A 16,369-nucleotide genomic window follows, 5' to 3' on the forward strand; every position below is an offset into this window, starting at 1 on the left:
CAGAGGTGGGACTTTCCTTCGCAATGAGACGCAGCACGGCCAGCATTCATGCCCCCATGGCGCCGAGCGCCGCATCCTCAGCGTTGTTTGAATCTGTCCCGGAGCCTGCGCTGTTATGTTTAACCTTGGGCATGCGCTGGGCATGCACTGTTAGCACTGCCCTTCTTCCGACATCATTTGATGTCAGGCTGACTGCGCCTGGGCGTACGCGCTGCCCAAGATCCCGCAGTGTCTTCTGATTTTGTCACACTGCGGGCCTGGGATTCATGGGCATGCCCAGTGCATATCTTCACCTCCTACTCATCTGCTTCCGCCTTCCTCAGACTGTGCGGCGTCACGGCCGTGGCATGTGATTATGGATCAGCTGACGCCGCACACTCATAAGAGGGCAGATGGAGAGGAGTGAGAGGCGAAGATATGCACTGCGCATGGCCATGAATCCCAGACCCAGAGTGTGACTAAATCAGAAGACACTGCGGGGCGTGGTCTCTGGTTGCGTGCCCACACAGGCGCAGTCAGCCTGACACCAAATTATGTCAGAAGATGGGCAGCGCTAACAGCGCATGGCCAAGGTTTAACATAACAGCTCGGGCTCCGTGACAGATTCAAACAACGCTGAGGAGGCGGTGCTCGGCGCCAAGGGGGCCTGAATGCCGGCTGTGCTGCGTCTCATTACGAAGGAAAGTCTCACCTCCGTGATGGTTTCTTGGTATCAGGGGACACATTTTGTAAGTGTTTAGTTCTGCGTTAGTGCACAAAAAGGTGGCTTTTTAAGTTGCTAACGTCTGGGGGGGGGGTTAAAGGTTCCATTTCAACTTGCTCCAATTAGGCCTCAGCCTACACTCTGTCATGTAATCCCTGGGCTCCAACACCGTCAGTTGCTGCTCAGAAGTGTCTTTGGCACGGGTACTCCCACCTGCCCAGCCTGGTTCCAGCACGCCAGCTGTTTCCGGGTAGTGTCAATGTCACTTATCCTAGAAAACGTTGTCCTGTCGTGTTGCGGTCGGTTTAGCCGACTCCATGATGCCTGCAGTGTAGGTGCTGCCTATGTGGGCTGCGGGAAGTGGCAATCAAGGCTGGTTCTGTAGTGCAAATAGGACAAGCTCCCCCTGTAGGACTGTTGATTTTCAGTAACTGCAGCTGGATCACGGCCTACCTATATTTTCTTTTACTGTGGACCTTCTGCTGCCCGGGTTTCCAGCACCGTTAGCTGGTTTTTGGCAACACAATCTTATCTAGGTCCCCCTGGTTCCAGCACCGTCAGCTGGTTCCGGGCAGAGCCTTTGGCTTAGGTGCCTCCTTCTGGGTATCCGAGTTCAACCAACGTCAGGTGATCCTTGGTAGTGATTGGTGGCACGGGTACCTCATGCTTAGTAACCGGGTTCCAGCACCGTCAGCTGGTCCTCGGTCATGCCATTGGCTCTTGCACCTTGGGCAACGCATCTGGGTTCCAGTACCGTCAGCTGGTTCTCGGCAGTGTCTTTGGCATGGGTACTCCCTCCTGCCCAGCCTGGTTCCAGCACCGTCAGCTGGTTTCGGGTAGTGTCAAGGTCACTTAGACTCCGAAATGTTGTCCTGTCATGTTGGTGTCGGGTTAGCCGAATCCATGGTGCCTGCAGTTTAGGTGCTGCCTATGTGGGCTGCGGGAAGTGGCAATCAAGGCTGGTTCTGTAGTGCCAAAAAGACAAGCTCCCCCTGTAGGACTGTTGGTTTTTGGTAACTGCGGCTGGATCGCGGCCTACCTATTTTTTCTTTTACTGTGGACCTTCTGCCGTCTGAGTTCCAGCACCGTTAGATGGTTCTTGGCAACACAATCTTATCTAGGTCCTCCTGGTTCCAGCACCGTAAGCCTTTGGCTTAGGTGCCTCCTTCTGGATATCCAAGTTCCACCAACGTCAGGTGGTCCTTGGTAGTGCTTGGTGGCACGGGTACCTCATGCTTAGTAACTGGGTTCCAGCACCGTCAGCTGGTCCTCGGTCGTGCCATTGGCTCTTCTACCTTCGGGCAGACATCCGGGTTCCAGTACCGTCAGCTGGTTCTCGGCAAGGTCTTTTGCTCTTTTACCTTCTGCTCCCCATCCTGGTTCCAGTACCGTCAGCTGGTTCCGGGCAGAGCCTTTGGCTTAGGTGCCTCCTTCTGGGTATCCGAGTTCCACAAACGTCAGGTGGTCCTTGGTAGTGCTTTGTGGCACGGGTACCTCATGCTTAGTAACTGGGTTCCAGCACCGTCAGCTGGTCCTCGGTCGTGCCATTGGCTCTTGCACCTTGGGCAACGCATCTGGGTTCCAGTACCATCAGCTGGTTCTCGGCAGTGTCTTTGGCACGGGTACTCCCTCCTTCCCAACCTGGTTCCAGCACCGTCAGCTGTTTCCGGGTAGTGTCAAGGTCACTTAGACTCCGAAACGTTGTCCTTTCGTGTTGCGGTCGGGTTAGCCGACTCCATGGTGCCTGCAGTTTAGGTGCTGCCTATGTGGGCTGCGGGAAGTGGCAATCAAGCCTGGTTCTGTAGTGCCAATAGGACAAGCTCCCCCTGTAGGACTGTTGGTTATCGGTAACTGCGGCTGGATTGCGGCCTACCTATTTTTTCTTTTAATGTGGACCTTCTACCGCCTGAGTTCCAGCACCGTGTGACACAATGTTTTATATTACCGTTATGTTGTGTGATGATTTAATTAACTAGCGGAGCACGCCAGGGCCAGCCAAGCCAAGGCAGACACAAAAGAGTTGGTTTACCTTTCCATATAGTGTGCGCACAAAATGGCAGCCAGCGCAAAAGAGTTTGCTAACCGCATCCTAAAGTGCCTCCATCTTGTGCGTCCGCTTGCCAGATGCACAAGATGGCTGCCAGAGATGTTTTATACATCATTTTACCTAGTACATAGATAAGCATTGCTGCATAGCCATAACTATACACAGAAGAAACAAAGAACAACTCAAAGATATTTCATACCGTTGATGAGCAAGAAAAGAACCGATGAAGACGCCTGCAGTATACTGAGTATGGCGTTCCGGACAGAACGCTCCCGGGAGAAGAGGATCGTAGCTGGCGGAGGGTCGTTCCGGACAGGATGCTGGAAAGGCAGAACGTGAAGTCGCAGCTCTCAAAAAATATGGAAAGACTGAATCGCTGTAGAGTCGCGGTTTATATTCCAGGACGCCGGGACGTCACATCCTGGGTGTCTCCTTGTGGAGAAACACGCCTATCTGGCTACGCTGCAATGCCCCTAGATGTGTGTCGGATCGGTACACTCCGGCTGTTTGACATGGAGCTAACAACCAGCGAGAACGAGAAGTGAGTCGCCGTTACGTCACTGGATCGCTCCTGCATCGTTCTGGAGTTGCTGTGTTTGACGTCTCTACAGCGACCTAAACAGCGACGCTCCAGCGATTGAGTTTAGGTTGGATCGTTGTCTATATCGCTGCAGCATTGCTGAGTGTGACGGTACCTTAATTAAGGTACCGTCACACATAACGATATCGTTAACGATATCGTTGCTTTTTGTGACGTACCAACGATATCGTTAAGGAAATCGTTATGTGTGACAGCGACCAATGATCAGGCCCCTGCTGGGAGATCGTTGGTCGCTGAGGAAAGTCCAGAACTTTATTTCGTCGCTGGATCTCCCGCTGACATCGCTGGATCGGCGTGTGTGACGCCGATCCAGCGATGTCTTCACTGGTAACCAGGGTAAACATCGGGTTACTAAGCGCAGGGCCGCGCTTAGTAACCCGATGTTTACCCTGGTTACCAGCGTAAACGTTAAAAAAACAAACACTACATACTTACCTTCAGCTGTCTGTCCCCGGCGCTGTGCTTCTCTGCACTCCTCCTGCATCCTGTGTCAGCGCCGGCCAGCCGGAAAGCACAGCGGTGACGTCACCGCTCTGCTTTCCGACTGACCGGTGCTGACAGTGCAGAGGAAAGCAGAGCACCGGAGGACAGACAGCTGAAGGTAAGTATGTAGTGTTTGTTTTTTTAATGTTTACGCTGGTAACCATGGTAAACATCGGGTTACTAAGCGTGACCCTGCGCTTAGTAACCCAATGTTTACCCTGGTTACCGGGGACCTCGGGATCGTTGGTCGCTGGAGAGCTGTCTGTGTGACAGCTCTCCAGCGACCAAACAGCGACGCTGCAGCGATCGGGATCGTTGTCGGTATCGCTGCAGCGTCGCTTAGTGTGACGGTACCCTTAGTCTTTCCCACACTGTGCATGACAGGCAAAGCTGGTGAATTTGAATTTCAAAAGATTTTCTTATCTCTGGTGCTAAGTGGTATGCATTTAATGTGAACAACTAGGCAGTTGTGATGTTTAGATTGTGGCCCCATGACCTAGGATGTTTTTTGTGGTGTTGATTAGAATTATTATGCCCTGTTGAGAAGCAGATAAAACTGAGTGTGGAAAAGTTTTAACAAAAAACCTACTTTGGTAAAGTTCTCAATATAATCTCATGAGTTGGCACAATGACTATATATGACCAAAATGTTTCCTCTAAATGAAATTAGTAATAAAGTAATGAGTAATGAGCGATAATCACGATCACCTTTAAAAATGTACGTTACTAATTTAACTATATAAAACAGAAAAAAACTCTGTTTTATGAAAAGAATAAAGACTTAACATCCACTTCCCAAATATCCTACCTACAGCTCTGGCAAAAATTAAGAGACCACTGCAAAATGTTCAGTTTGTCAGATTTTTCTCTTTATAGGTATATTTTTGAGTAAAATGTAAATTGTTCTTTTATTCTATAAACTTCTGACAACATGTCTCCGAATTTCAAAGCAATACATTCTGTATTTTTTTCTAAAAAGGAGAAATGGTCAAAATTAAAAGAAAAAAATGTGCTTTCAGACCTCAATTAATGAAAAGAAAACAAGTTCTTAATCATTTAGAGACAAGAATACTAATGTTTTAACTCAGAAATAGTTCAGAAATCAATATTTTGTGGAATAACCATGATTGTTAATCCCAGCTTTCATGCGTCTTGGCATGCTTTCCACCAGTCTTTCACACTGCTTCTTTAAAGGGACACTGTCACCTGAATTTGGAGGGAACAATCTTCAGCCATGGAGGCGGGGTTTTTGGGTTTTTGATTCACCCTTTCCTTACCCGCTGGCTGCATGCTGGCTGCAATATTGGATTGAAGTTCATTCTCTGTCCTCCGTAGTACATGCCTGCACAAGGCAATCTTGCCTTGCGCAGGCGTGTACTATGGAGGACAGAGAATGAACTTCAATCCAATATTGCAGCCAACATGCAGCCAGCGGGTAAGGAAAGGGTGAATCAAACACCCAAAAACCCCGCCTCCATGGCTGAAGATTGTTCCCTCCAAATTCAGGTGACAGTGTCCCTTTAAGCAGTTTTTCTTTGTTTGATGGCTTGTGACTATCCATCATCCTCTTGATTACATTTCAGAAGTTTTCAATGGGGTTCAGATCTGGAGATTGGTCTGCCCATGACAGGGTTTTGATGTGGTGGTCTCTTAATTTTTGCCAGAGCTGTATATATAATTTTTCCCTGCGTCATTTTTCATTATTATAAAATGTATAGATATCTATGGAGATTTCTTTCCCAGTGCGAATTGGATGAGTTGTTACCGACATCTGGTGAGAATTTCATGACAATACCACCTTTAGAAATATATTTACTTAGAAAATTGGTGACATGTTCAATACTTATTTCGTCTCCTGTAAGTCTCCTTACACTGCATGTCAGGCATGTCACTGTTCACAATGAGACAGGTTACCCCTTGGACGCCTTCCCAAACAGGAATGAGGTAGGCACAGCAGTATCTTTAGTTTAAAATGACCAGCATTACTGTGATCGGTTGGTTTAGACTGACCACCCCATGTTTTTTGGGGATTTAAGCTGTCCTAAACAGCACTAATCACTATCTACAATACCCGTAGGAACCAGAATTGCCAACTTTATTTTTAATGTTAGACGCATTAAATGACCATAATAAATCATTAAGATGATAGCTGATACATGTGCAGTCTATACATCCTACATGAAGATGTTAGCTGCATTAATTGTAATCTGTAAAAGGGTGATAGATGCAGTCATAATAATCTGTACAAGTCTCTCCAGCTTCAAAAGAACAAATGTCAATTTTTTTATGGTCAGGGGAAAAAATACTGAATTTTTATGGATTGTCCAGGAATTTGTGGACGGTTGGCAACCATGATACCCATCGATAGCGCCATGTTGCTGTGATTGGCTTTTCAGAATTTCGGAAAAAGGAAAGATATTTGTAAAATGACCTCCTGTGAAGGACAGCAAACATCTGCAATTGGTCACCATATCACTAGATTGTCTCCAAATTTGGCTGCATATGACCTATACATTTTTCCCCTCGTCTTGTCTTTTTGCAAACCACGGGTACCTGCAGAGAACGTCAGATTCATGTATAAGGCCAGAGTCACACTTGTGAGTGTGATGCGAGAAACTCGCACGGGTCTCTCGCATCAATACCCGGCACTGCCGACAGCACTCAGGACAGGAGCATGCGGCTGCGCAGAAATACATGCAGCTGCATGCTCCGGTCCCGAGTGCCGGCAGCAGTGCCAGGTATTGATGCGCGAGTTTCTCGCATCACACTCGCAAGTGTGACCTTGGCCTAACTCGGGTGCTTCTGGGACCTGATGAATGGAGAGGCAAAGTCTGTCCCGGAATAACCATTTTTGAGTTTCCATTCAAGATACTGTAAGAAATATTACATTTTATGTTGCTCGATTTTCTCAAACAAGGCATTAATGTTTGGGAAAGTGCTGGCCTTCTTTCATGTGCAGATCTTTAGCAAATTGCAAGCATAATGTATCTACTATGTGTGATGTTATAAGCTAAAATGTCTAAAAAATTAGCCAAGTCTAATTTTGTATATTTGATTTGAAGGATTTCCCGGCACAAGTTGCATTTAGTAACCGACTGAAAAAGTAGAACAAGGTGGCCATTTGTAATTTTATCAGTATAAACACACTTGTCTATGTTTATTTTACAGAACAGAAAAGGATAATACATTTTCTTTGATTGCAGTTCCGTTGAAACCAGAAATAACGCATCATTATATCACAACATTTCATCTGGCTACAACAACTGAGCTCTGATACAATATGTCCGCTTACATAACGACTACTGTGTGTGATAACGCATATACAGGATGGGCCTTTTATATGGATACACCTAAATAAAATGGGAATAGTTGGTGATATCAACTTCCTGTTTATGGCACATTAGTATATGGGAGGGGGAATAGTTTTCAAGGTGGGTGGTGACCATGGTGGCCATTTTGAAGTCGTCCATTTTGGTGGTGCACCATATTATGAGTGTCAGGTTAAAGCATTTCTACATGAACAGTTTCCTGGAAAGTGGATTGGTCATCGTGGGTCAGTTGAATGACCACCAAGGTCTCCCGAGCTGACCCCCTTAGACTTATCTTTGGGGTCATCTGATGGCAATTGTCTATGCTGTGAAGATCCAATATGTGCAGCATCTGAAACAAAAGAGATACTGGAAGCCTCTGCTAACATTTCTTCTGCGGTGTTGCTATCAGTGTGTCAAGAGTGGGAGAAGAGGGTGACATTGACAATCCAACACAATAGGCAGCACTTTGAACACATTTTATAAGTGGTCATAAACTTGTAAATAACTCATGAAAGAATAAAGTTACATTTAAACCAAGCACACCATTGTTTTTCCTGTGAATTTCTCAATAAGTTTGATTTGTCACATGGCCCTCTTCCCATTGGAAAAAATTAAGTTGGATCCAAAATTACCTACTTCAAAATGGCCGCCATGGTCACCACCCATCTGGAAAAGTTTTCCCCCCCTTATACTAATGTGCCACAAACAGGAAGTTGATATCATCAACCATTTCCATTTTATTTAGGTGTATCCATATAAATGGCCCACCCTGCAGATACAACGCTAAACTTATGGGAAATAACATGAGTATAAATCATTCTCTGTCACTAATGTTACTTATAACATCTTCCCCCAAAACATCCTGTTTAAAGGATCTTCCATTGGACCATTCTTTGAATGCGACAGCATTATAAAATGTTTCAATATGTTGTATTTTCTCCATAAATTGCTCATGAAAAACTGGATATAATGGACACAGAGACGCAGGATTTACAGTTACAGTAGCATATACCAGAGCTGTCTTCTGTTCCTGTGGTATTATAATATAACCAGTACAGATTTTTATCTACTGTGTATAACAAAAATAGAAAAAGAAAAAGGTCAAAAACTTTATTTGAAAAATTATAACTTTTCACTGTACAAAAAAAATATTTTTTTAACAAAAAAAAAAAACAAATTAAAAAAATACAAGGCACTTCCGGAATCGAGGTGGTGCACAAGTAGGATACCAAATTCATCATCAATATCGTAAGAAACTTGGCACTCTGCTTGGTGTATTCAACAAAAGCATTTATTGTCAATGGCGAAATCCAGAAAAAGTGATACGTTTCGGTCACTAAATGCCCTTCATCAGTCGTCGTCTGGATAGTGGAAAGCTGAGAGCTGAGTGCCAGGTGCGGGTCTGCAATGTGCACCGCTCAGACTGGAAGAGCTCTGGACCTGGCGCTCAGCTCTTAGCCTTCCACTATCCACCCGACGACTGATGAAGGGCTTTTAGTGACCAAAACGTATCATTTTTTTCTGAATTCGTTTGTTGAATACACCGAGCAGAGTGGCAAGTTTTTTACGATTTTGCTAAGAACAAAACACCAATTCCAAGTTCTTTTAGTGATTACTGTCAGAAATTTTGTTCAACTATTTCTCAGCTGTATTTTCTTCTAATAAACCTGGAAAATAGAAGCGTAAAAGAAGTCAGGAAAAGTGACAAGAGACTCACCGGAGGACTTCTTATTTTAGGGGAATGTGTTCTTTGCGTTTGTGCATGTTCATATCTAAAGCTATGTACAACTTCCTTTTTATTCATATTTTCATCAACATATATTTCAAGCTTCGTAGAAAAAATGATTAATTGTTGTAGCAGCGTATATACAGGCTGAAAATAATTTCTATAAACATATTTTGTTCATGTCGCATGTTCAATTGAATTATAAGTAGAGATGAGTGAATTTGTTCAGATTTGGTTCCGATTACGATCGGCGGCGAATATTGTTTTCGCAATATTTGTCGAACACAGCCGAACGTCTTTGGAGTCAATGGGAGAAGAAATTTCCGAATATGTTCAGAATCGATCATCAAACATACATTCGGCACGAATAGTGTTCAAATATGATATGAATATGGCAAAATCAGATTCGGGGACAAAAAACGAACAAATTTGCTCATCTATAATTTTGAGTAATACATATTACCTGTTGAGGAATCGCAATTTTGATTTTCATTCTCCTGCAATGAGAGCTTTTATCTTACATAGCTTCCAGCTATGAATCATGCAGCCGCAGGGACTCGGACATAATATACGAGCACAAGATAACACCCAAGCGTAAGACATTATCCGAGCACGGTCGCTCATCACAACTGCTGAGGAATCGCAATTTTGATTCTTTTTTTTCTAATTACAGGAAAGACATCACTGGAAGGAGTTATTGCTTATCCCAGTAGGACAATCCCTCTTTCTACAGCCTTTGTGGAGCGGGATCTGAAGCACTGGGTCTCATTTTGTTACAATGCGCCAGGTAGTTCTCCATATTAATTGGCCCTGTATTACACTGCCCCCACACCACAGATTGGCAGCTTTCTGCCTATGTACAGTGTACACAGAAAGCAGTCAATTACTTGTGTGGGCAGAGTTATACAGAGCTCAGCATTCAGAGAACCGCTAAATCTGTAGCAGATAAAACTGTGATTTTATCAAACCACAGCAAGAAGCCCAGTAAGTGATACATTTCTGGAACCCTACAATATGCTGCTCTCCGATGATGTAGCAAACTCCTAGTGACACATTCCCTGTAAGTATTTTAGTCCATAGTTGCTAGTTGCTCACGGTTAATACCTGACTTGCAGCCGGTCTTCCTGGGTCATAATTAAGTGCCTTATTTTACTGTTTTTTATATATTGACTGCTCCAATGAGCACTGTATAAAAAGTGATTCTTCTCAAAAGCAATTTTTATAGGGAATCCTTCTACAACAATAAGCTATACTAAGGGGATGAGTCTTAAGATAAATATCTTTTAAAGGGAATCTGTCAGCAGGTGTTCTTATGTAATCTGAGTGCAGCATGAGGTAATGGTTAAAGCACTTAATTCAGCGATGTGTCACTTATCAAGCTGTGTGCTGTAGTTTACTTACACTGAAGGCTTTATCACTAGGAGATTATCAGTGCTATGACTAGCTGGTGCGTGAGCAGTTGTCCGACCACGCCCCCTCCTGTGATAAGTAGCTCACTGTCCATAAACAATGTACACAGTGATTCTGGTGTGGGTGTGGTCAGCTGCGGTGTGGGCGGGGGCATCTTTCTGAGCTCTACTACAAGCTCCATCTAAGAACTTTGATTGTGTCACAACTCCTGCACCCAGTAAAATAAGTGATACATCGTTGGAATCTGGGTCTCTTTTACAATATTACACTGCTTTCAGATGAGGTAGCAAAAACCTGGTGACAGATTCCCTTTAGCCTAAATTAGAGCACATTGCTGTGTTTCCAATGTGGAGAGCAGAGTAAGCCGTTGTCAGACATCTCAGGCAGGAAAACCATAGAATGGAGTGTGTGAATTCAACCTGCGCACTACTATCCTCCTCCAACGTCATCTGTCAGGGGAGAGCTGGGTGGTCCCCAGGCACATCAGATGAGCAGCTTTGGAAATGGGGGCCTTAAGCTTATGATTGTAGTTGTTTGAACTCTGTGTGATCGTTTTTGGTTGTTTTTCTGCCTCAATAACAAATGAAACGAGGCCAAATTCCGTTTCCTCTGTTAATAATTGCAATGAATCTGTTAAAAATGGATGCCAGTCGTATGGTGTCCGCACGACATCCGTTTTTTACAATCATCCATTGAGTCTGATCCGAAAAATGGATCAGTGCATGCGGCATGTTTACACAAGGACCAATGGCTGACGTGTAAAAAATGTGTATTTCCGACAACCCATTTGCGTTGGTCCGTGTATTATCTGTGTGCAGCCTGTTTGGCACAAGGACAGCGCAGAGACAGAATACACTCGTCTGAGCATGCCCATAAGTTGTCAGAGGTAGCCAGCGTCCCGCATGGAAAACATAGACTTTACCGAAAATTATCACAGTGGCTTCCTCACAGAAGGTAAAAGTTACACATATTTCTGAGAGTTTGTTTCATTTTCAGTTTTCTTCTTTGGCCTTTTTCCCGTCTGGGTCTGCTGTAGCCATATTGCTGTTTCAGAAGGAAATGTCTGTATTTAGTTCATATATACAATGCCCAGCCCCGTTAGAGGCCAAGGACTAGTTCTGATGTCTCTTCATGTGCAAGGCAAGATGGTCAGATCGAGAGAAGCAGCGCCCGCAGGCGACACATTTAAAGGGCTTGGCGCCGGTGTGTTTGCGGTAGTGTCTTGTCAACTCATCAGAACGAGCGAACCGCCAGTCACAGCCATCCCAGGCACATTTATACGGCTTTTCACCTGCCAAAAAAAACACAAAAAATTAAAATATTGTAAAACTAAGAAACATCACATCAGAAAGCTTGAAATGCTCAATGTCATTAACATGTTACACTTTTAGCCTTTTCTCGCAATATACTTTATAGTTATACATTTGGTAATTTGGTCTCACAATACTTGTATCTAACCACCGCGAGGAATGAAGTCAAGAAGAATAAATCGCTGGGATAAAATAACAAGAACGTACCTTTCAATCTATACACACATTGTGTTCCATAATTTTTTTCTGGAAAAGCAACCACATCTTACCTACAATAGCTCACTATATATCTGGTTTAGGTGTCTGATCTGTAATCCGTGAGATCAGATCTATATAATGAACAATACCTCTTTTAGTAATCTTATTTTACATTATTAGCCCCTAGCTGATAATATTCAGTTTGTTGTGTATTTATGGCTTAGGTTGTGTTCTCTAGAGATGACCGGATCCACAAAGGATCCACTTCCAGTCGAATTTGATTCATGGGGATCGTAAAAAAAAATTCCCACTGCTGAAGACTCAACATGGCCGTACGAGCCTTCCCATAATGCATTGTAGCTCTTGTACAGCTTAGCATAGCCAACATGGCCTATCGCAGCCTCTATAAAAGATGAGGGTCAGCCAAAGAGCATTATATTATACCTGTATAGAGTACAGATAAGATGATAGAGGGCACAGCTCACTCCATATAGGTATAGAAAAAAGCCTAATCTGGTTTTGGTGTATGACTGCAATGGTTAAGGACATTGAAAATTGGAAGTGGAGGTACATAGAGCTGGTACCAGGAAGCAGCAGTATCCCTGTGTGCTGATAACATAAGGAGTGATGTTTTGCAGGATGGGGCTGTATACGGGGGCTAGAAAGAGGATATACTGCAGAAGAGGGCTGAAAAGAGTGATGTAGTGCAGGATGGGTCACTATATAGCCGGATTAAGAGGATATACTGCAGAAGAGAGCTGAAAGGAATGATGTATTGCAGAATGGGGCTGTATACGGGGGCTAGAAAGAGGATATACTGCAGAAGAGGACTGAAAGCAGTGATGCATTGCAGGTTGGACCACTATATAGAGGGGTTAAGAAGATATACTGCATAAAGTGGCTGTCATGATCCAGGCCGGAGTTTACTTTCTGCCTTCCCTTCTCCGGTCTGGTCATGGCCTCTCTTTGATTTTTGGGTGGCTTTTATTGGTGTTGTTGCTGGCAGCCTTTGTCAGAGCCAGTTCTGGTCCTCAGCTTGAACAGCTGACCTGTTATTCCCTAGTGATCCTTCTGCCTTTGACTTCCTGTATTGGTGTCTGACTCATTCCCTATCCCTGACTTAGCGATCGTTTGGTGATTTCCCTACAATAAATTATTTTCCTTGAACTTTGACGTCCTGTTTACCGTTTTTGATGCTACGCTTTCTAACCAGCTTTTGACTTACTGGCTCGTATTCTTACTCCGCCCCCCATCTCTCGTTTTGTATAAAGCGTTCCTCGCCTGGCTTGACTCTCTGGCTAGTACCCTGACTCCGCTTTCCATCTCCTGTCTCTGGCACCGTTCTCTCAGCTGTTAACGACCCGGTTACATAGTAACATAGTAACATAGTAACATAGTTAGTAAGGCCGAAAAAAGACATTTGTCCATCCAGTTCAGCCTATATTCCATCATAATAAATCCCCAGATCTACGTCCTTCTACAGAACCTAATAATTGTATGATACAATATTGTTCTGCTCCAGGAAGACATCCAGGCCTCTCTTGAACCCCTCGACTGAGTTCGCCATCACCACCTGCTCAGGCAAGCAATTCCAGATTCTCACTGCCCTAACAGTAAAGAATCCTCTTCTATGTTGGTGGAAAAACCTTCTCTCCTCCAGACGCAAAGAATTCCCCCTTGTTCCCGTCACCTTCCTTGGTATAAACAGGTCCTCAGCGAGATATTTGTATTGTCCCCTTATATACTTATACATGGTTATTAGATCGCCCCTCAGTCGTCTTTTTTCTAGGCTAAATAATCCTAATTTCGCTAATCTATCTGGGTATTGTAGTTCTCCCATCCCCTTTATTAATTTTGTTGCCCTCCTTTGTACTCTCTCTAGTTCCATTATATCCTTCCTGAGCACCGGTGCCCAAAACTGGACACAGTACTCCATGTGCGGTCTAACTAGGGATTTGTACAGAGGCAGTATAATGCTCTCATCATGTGTATCCAGACCTCTTTTAATGCACCCCATGATCCTGTTTGCCTTGGCAGCTGCTGCCTGGCACTGGCTGCTCCAGGTAAGTTTATCATTAACTAGGATCCCCAAGTCCTTCTCCCTGTCAGATTTACCCAGTGGTTTCCCGTTCAGTGTGTAATGGTGATATTGATTCCTTCTTCCCATGTGTATAACCTTACATTTATCATTGTTAAACCGCATCTGCCACCTTTCAGCCCAAGTTTCCAACTTATTCAGATCCATCTGTAGCAGAATACTATCTCCTCTTGTATTAACTGCTTTACATAGTTTTGTATCATCTGCAAATATCGATATTTTACTCTGTAAACCTTCTACCAGATCATTAATGAATATGTTGAAGAGAACAGGTCCCAATACTGACCCCTGCGGTACCCCACTGGTCACAGCGACCCAGTTAGAGACTATACCATTTATAACCCCCCTCTGCTTTCTATCACTAAGCCAGTTACTAACCCATTTACACACATTTTCCCCCAGTGCAAGCATTCTCATTTTGTGTACCAACCTCTTGTGCGGCACGGTATCAAACGCTTTGGAAAAATCGAGATATACCACGTCCAATGACTCACCGTGGTCCAGCCTATAGCTTACCTCTTCATAAAAACTGATTAGATTGGTTTGACAGGAGCGATTTCTCATAAACCCATGCTGATATGGAATTAAACAGTTATTCTCATTGAGATAATCCAGAATAACATCCCTCAAAAACCCTTCAAAAATTTTACCAACAATAGAGGTTAGACTTACTGGCCTATAATTTCCAGGTTCACTTTTAGAGCCCTTTTTGAATATTGGCACCACATTTGCTATGCGCCAGTCCTGCGGAACAGACCCCGTCGCTATAGAGTCCCTAAAAATAAGAAATAATGGTTTATCTATTACATTACTTAGTTCTCTTAGTACTCGTGGGTGTATGCCATCCGGACCCGGAGATTTATCTATTTTAATCTTATTTAGCCGGTTTGGCACCTCTTCTTGGGTTAGATTGGTGACCCTTAATATAGGGTTTTCATTGTTTCTTGGGATTTCACCTAGCATTTCGTTTTCCACCGTGAATACCGTGGAGAAGAAGGTGTTTAATATGTTAGCTTTTTCCTCGTCATCTACAACCATTCTTTCCTCACTATTTTTTAAGGGGCCTACATTTTCAGTTTTTATTCTTTTACTATTGATATAGTTGAAGAACAGTTTGGGATTAGAAAAAATGAGAAAAGAAAAGAGAGCACTCACCGACTGCTGTGATGATTGTCCTTACTTTATTGTGGCTTTAACATATAAATTTCATACAGGCGGCAGGGAGAAAATGTGGTTCCTGAAGACTACGGCCGTTTCGCGCTGACGGCGCTTCAACGGGTCCCGTCAGCGCGAAATGGCCGTAGTCTTCAGGAACCACATTTTCTCCCTGCCGCCTGTATGAAATTTATATGTTAAAGCCACAATAAAGTAAGGACAATCATCACAGCAGTCGGTGAGTGCTCTCTTTTCTTTTCTCATTTTTTCTATGGTATTTGTGCGATTTTCAGAGTATGCACCCGGTCACTGCTAAGGTAGCTGCAGATTTCTCCACTGGAACTATGATCGGTAATTTAGGCTGATGTGCGGCAACTTGCTTCTCTATTTTTTGGATTGTTCAGTTTGGGATTAGTTTTACTCTCCTTAGCAATGTGCTTCTCTGTTTCCTTTTTGGCAGCTTTAATTAGTTTTTTAGATAAAGTATTTTTCTCCCTATAGTTTTTTAGAGCTTCAATGGTGCCATCCTGCTTTAGTAGTGCAAATGCTTTCTTTTTACTGTTAATTGCCTGTCTTACTTCTTTGTTTAGCCTCATTGGGTTTTTCCTATTTCTAGTCCTTTTATTCCCACAAGGTATAAACCGCTTACTGTGCCTATTTAGGATGTTCTTAAACATTTTCCATTTATTATCTGTATTCTTATTTCTGAGGATATTGTCCCAGTCTACCAGATTAAGGGCATCTCTAAGCTGGTCAAATTTTGCCTTCCTAAAGTTCAGTGTTTTTGTGACTCCCTGATAAGTCCCCCTAGTGAAAGACAGGTGAAATTGTACAATATTGTGGTCGCTATTTCCTAGATGCCCGACCACCTGCAGATTTGTTATTCTGTCAGGTCTATTAGATAGTATTAGGTCTAAAAGTGCTGCTCCTCTGGTTGGATTCTGCACCAATTGTGAAAGATAATTTTTCTTGGTTATTAGCAGAAACCTGTTGCCTTTATGGGTTTCACAGGTTTCTGTTTCCCAGTTAATATCCGGGTAGTTAAAGTCCCCCATAACCAGGACCTCATTATGGGTTGCAGCTTCATCTATCTGCTTTAGAAGTAGACTTTCCATGGTTTCTGCTATATTTGGGGGTTTGTAACAGACCCCAATGAGAATTTTGTTACCATTTTTCCCTCCATGAATTTCGACCCATATGGACTCGACATCCTCATTCCCTTCGCTAATATCCTCCCTTAAAGTGGACTTTAGACAAGACTTTACATAGAGACAAACTCCTCCTTCTCTCCGATTTTTACGATCCGTTCTAAACAGACTGTAACCCT

At 43.7% G+C, this 16,369-nt stretch overlaps 1 protein-coding gene across 1 annotated transcript in view; it reads right to left on the reverse strand.

The window, feature by feature from the left end:
* Nucleotides 1-11,246: 11,246 nt before the first annotated feature.
* LOC138662715 (Krueppel-like factor 5) overlaps nucleotides 11,247-16,369 on the reverse strand; it is a 134,255-nt gene continuing 129,132 nt past the window's right edge. Inside the window, exon 4 of the mRNA XM_069748604.1 lies at nucleotides 11,247-11,572. Within this exon, the coding sequence (XP_069604705.1) occupies nucleotides 11,394-11,572 (179 nt within the window). The 3' untranslated portion in view covers nucleotides 11,247-11,393. The remainder of the gene's footprint in view (nucleotides 11,573-16,369) is intronic.

This window comes from Ranitomeya imitator, chromosome 2 (genome assembly GCF_032444005.1).
Source record: "Ranitomeya imitator isolate aRanImi1 chromosome 2, aRanImi1.pri, whole genome shotgun sequence".
Lineage (NCBI taxonomy): Eukaryota > Metazoa > Chordata > Amphibia > Anura > Dendrobatidae > Ranitomeya > Ranitomeya imitator.